Genomic DNA, 4,135 nt, shown 5'->3' with positions numbered 1-4,135 from the left:
GCAGGGAGAAGTAAACCATCTGGTTAAAAAATGCTTCGAGATGAGGCTATAAAGTCATCCAAGTCACCATGGGTCTCTCCTATCGCGCTGGCAAAGAAGAATGACGGCAGGCTGCAGTTATGCATCGACTACAGGAAGTTGAATGCTGCAACCAAGATAAATGCCTTTCTTCTCTCCCACATAAATGTCTCACTTGGCTCCTTACATGGGTCGCAGTGGTTCTCCACCCTAGATTTCAATTCGGGATGTTGGCAAGTAGAGGTTGCAGAAACAGACCGAGGAACGACAGCTTTTATATTGTCAAACGGGCTTTATGAATTTCCGACGATGCTGTTTGAATTCTGCAACGCAGCAGCCACCTTCCAGCACCTCATGCAAACAGCTCTGATCAGCCTATTCCCCAAGCATTGCATTATCCATCTTGACGATATTCTCGTTTTCGGTGGAGATTCTCAAGAGCACGATACCAACCTGAAACTAGTGTTGGATCGTCTACGGGATGCAGGATAACCTAGAACCCGAAGAAGTGCCGTTTCCTGCAACGCTCGGTCACCTTCCCGGGACATACAGTCTTGTCGAATGGGAATTTCCAAAGGAGCTCATAAGTGATCGCGCCGAGGATGGTGCTAAAAGAACGAGGTGGCTATGTAATACCTATAGTGTTTTAATGCACCTTTCAGAGAGAAGGCATGGTTACAAATCGAATCTGGTAATAGAGTCGGCGTCTCCCAAGCCTGAGAGCGATTACGGATCCTCCTCTTGTTTTCCCGATCCACTTTCCTCTCATCAATAAGTCGAGATCAATCCAACTTAGTTGCTTTAATAGTAAGAGGAATGAGGTGAAGTACAAGTCTCGAGCTACATAAATGTTGGTTAAAAATAGATTTTTTAATAATTTCACAATCGTGTGCTACTATACACTGATGAATCAATGATGCAAAATAAGACATTGTGGCATAGAAATGTGCTAATTACCTCCGACACCTCCTTCGCAGCCTTGCCTGACACTACCTTAGGGGCCATAACAACAGCAACCTCCTCTCTCTTCCCGTCAGTGAAACGCAACACAAGTCGCCAACACCGACATCTCCACATCTATTTAACCCTAATCCTTCCCTCACCATCACTGACAAAGTTCGCATCACCACCAATGGCACAGCCAATAGCCAATCACAATGACAAAAACTGCATTAGGCACCCTTTCATTGGCCCGAGTTTGGAGCGAGGGCGGTGTGGCAACGGCCTGCGCTCTAACCACCCCATCTGCACGCAGATGCCACCATTGCATCAGCAAATCAAAACTACATCCATCGACTCAAACACGTATTATGTAGTCACATTTTTACCCATCTTACACATATTCTCTGCATGTTTGAGTGATAGAATTTTTTAGCCTTGCATAAATACACATGCAAATGCAAACGCATATAGATATAAGCGTTCTAAATACATGTAAGTGAAAAACCGGAACGCATAGAAACAATAATGTACAAAAGTTGCTTTAGAACATATTTTTCTATGGGTGCACGGACGTGTACCACCATTTTTAAATAAAATAATATATTGTTATGAATAAATGATGAAAACTAAGACATGGTGGCATGCTAATGTGCTAATTAATGGTTTACAAATGAACCAAAACTAACAATATTGCAGCTAACCTGCATATGTATACCGACAAAGCCATTACTAATCACCAGGTACTTAGCTAGAGGTCGAAGTGCAAGCTAGACACATTGTTTGTGTACGCGTGTGCGAATGAGCGTGCGTGAGTGAGTGGTGCTTGCAGATCACGGAATTGTTGAATGTGATGTTACAGCACCAATGGCATCAACAATGTGCAACTAATTTGAGGTGGAGATAGATGAACTTGGCCCGAATCGAAGGCGAACACGTCAAAGCCTCTTCCAGGCGAGATGTGCTCAAGTCAGATGCAGCTGTCGAGGCGTGAGACGAAGAGGAAATTGTCAGAGCCAATAGCAGGCGACGATAGCGGTGACGAGCGAATGAGATGTGCAAAGTGATTAGACTTCTGCATAGCCAATAAGAAGTATGCCTCAGTGTGATGAGAGGTGGGTATAAGAAGGGGGCAGTGAGTCACGCGATGCTATCACGCTTGAATCGGTTGGTGGCTTGCTTAGCGAGGAGGACAGTGAGCGACAGAGGCAAAGGAGGCAAATCGCGGGCCAAAGCGAAGACGAGGTCGGCGCGGGCTGGTCTGGAGTTCCCCGTGGGTCGTGTGCACCGCCTGTTGCGTCGTGGCAACTACGCAGGGCGCGTGGGTGGGTGCTAGAGCACTGGTCTACTTGGCTTCTGTGCTCGAGTACCTGGCTGCCGAGGCGCTGGAGTTGGCGAGTAACGCGGCACGCGACAACAAGAAGACGCGTATCATTCCTCGACACCTGGAGTTGGCTATCCGCAATGACGAGGAGTTGAACAAGCTGTTGGGCGGTGTGACCATCGCGCAGGGTGGTGTGCTGCCAAACAACCAGGCGGTGCCGCTGCCGAAGAAGACGGAGAAGCCGGTGGTGAGCAAGGAGTAGGCTGGCCTGCCGCCTGACTGACTGACTGACTGAGTTTGCAACCGTAAACGTGATAACGGCCCTGTTGAGGGCCACCCCTACCATTACCACAAAGGTGATTGTTGACCAGTTGATGCGGGTGGGCATGGACTGACGACTGACTGACCGACCGACCGGTTGAAAGTTGCGTGTTGGCAGCCTACGTTAATGCCTTGGGTGTAGGGGCTGTAGAGTTGGCCTTTGGTGCTGTGTTCTTATGCAGAATTAGGACTGGGGTTAGAACGGAGTGCGGTGCTTTCTTTCCACCTCTTGTACGCACTCTTGAGGCCGTTCGCCGACTGCTAGTTGGGCACGTGGTCATGATTTTTACACTACACGTTGAATATTTCTGAGTATAATTGGCAGCCATATCCGTCTGTGGTGATGTTCCTGCGCAGCAACCGTGCGAGTGCGGATGGAATGCAGTAGGTGAGCAAGGATGTGTGGTGGATTGCGGAAAGGATGTAGGGCATTCCGATTGCATAGATTCAGTTGCACGCCACCCACTTACCAACTGGGCACATCTGCATCGCCTCAACCCTTCATTGACGCCTTCCAGTGAGAGCGCCGAAAGCACCGAAACCATAAATCCCACCACACAGTCTACTTTCCTCCCTTAACACCGTTGACTCAAACATCACAATCACCACAACCACCCCCACACGCATTCCCATATCCCGTCCCTTTTACTTCCTTATTCCTGCACTTAGAGCACCGCCAACACCAATCCTAAAGCCAGCTGGATTTCGCAATAACTTGATAACATAAAGTCCTGGATTAAACTTTGACACATTCGCATTTTACTGGCCACAATTTATTCAGCTCCACATGTTGTTTATTGTAATTTCACCTTAACTACCGTTAAAAGAACCCGTATATGCCTTAGTAAATTGGTCTGTATGTGCCGTAGCTTTATAGACGAAGCTAACAAAGATTTAGTAGCTGTTTTGCATTTATTAGATACAAATGGCTTTTTGATATCCCCTCTTACCAATATTGTACAAATATTCTGCAAGTAATAGCACTCCAAATGGGCGGTAAGAAGTCCACAATCATCCATGACGAGCTGGACATTATGAGAGTATGCATAATTGGCTGCATTTACCGGAATGATAATACTGAGCCTTGACATGATGAATGTGAATTTCCCCTTCTCTCATATAGTTGTCTTTTGGCAGAATGCGCCACTGGTGTGCGGCATTACGCGACAGCATTCAACACTCATCATCCAGAAGAAAGGCAGCCGCGTCAAAGTGTTGAAAGAATAGTTCCCAGGTACACCTGATATGCTGTCAGCTTTTACGGTGGCTAATGGACGTTCAGCTGATTATTTAGTTATACGGACAGAAATAGGTTACACGTAATAACTCTGTAATTTCATATTACGCGTCAAAGAAAACAAGTTTGTCTAAGTAGAAAACAAAGGAAACAAAACCAATCGAAGAGCTATTTTAATGACGCGCACAACAGTTAATCCCCGACAACATTTCGTGTGAAATTAACTATTGATGTAAGGCTTTGATTGCTTGCTAAACATAACATGTAAACAAAAGACATGTCCTTCCAACCGGACT

At 46.4% G+C, this 4,135-nt stretch overlaps 2 protein-coding genes across 2 annotated transcripts in view; both read left to right on the top strand. All coding sequences in view use genetic code 11, as the record gives it.

Annotated features, from left to right (window-relative positions):
* Positions 1–30: 30 nt before the first annotated feature.
* Positions 31–510, top strand: EGR_10394 (Transposon Ty3-I Gag-Pol polyprotein; the record flags this gene model as incomplete). The annotated part of the gene is made up of 1 exon (XM_024499643.1): positions 31–510. One exon carries the CDS (start codon positions 31–33, stop codon positions 508–510), a length of 480 nt encoding a protein of 159 aa, XP_024345950.1.
* A 1,555-nt stretch (positions 511–2,065) lies between these two features.
* The window catches only part of EGR_10393 (Histone H2A), a gene marked incomplete at both ends in the record, with an annotated part of 11,808 nt that continues 9,738 nt past the window's right edge, over positions 2,066–4,135 (top strand). The window contains 3 exon segments of the mRNA XM_024499642.1: positions 2,066–2,282; positions 2,296–2,539; positions 3,726–3,836. Coding sequence (XP_024345949.1) covers positions 2,066–2,282; positions 2,296–2,539; positions 3,726–3,836 — 572 coding nt within the window.

This window comes from Echinococcus granulosus (genome assembly GCF_000524195.1).
Source record: "Echinococcus granulosus chromosome Unknown EG_S00215, whole genome shotgun sequence".
Lineage (NCBI taxonomy): Eukaryota > Metazoa > Platyhelminthes > Cestoda > Cyclophyllidea > Taeniidae > Echinococcus > Echinococcus granulosus.
Note: the sequence above shows the minus strand (reverse complement) of the source record. Positions and strands in the feature narration are given on the sequence as shown.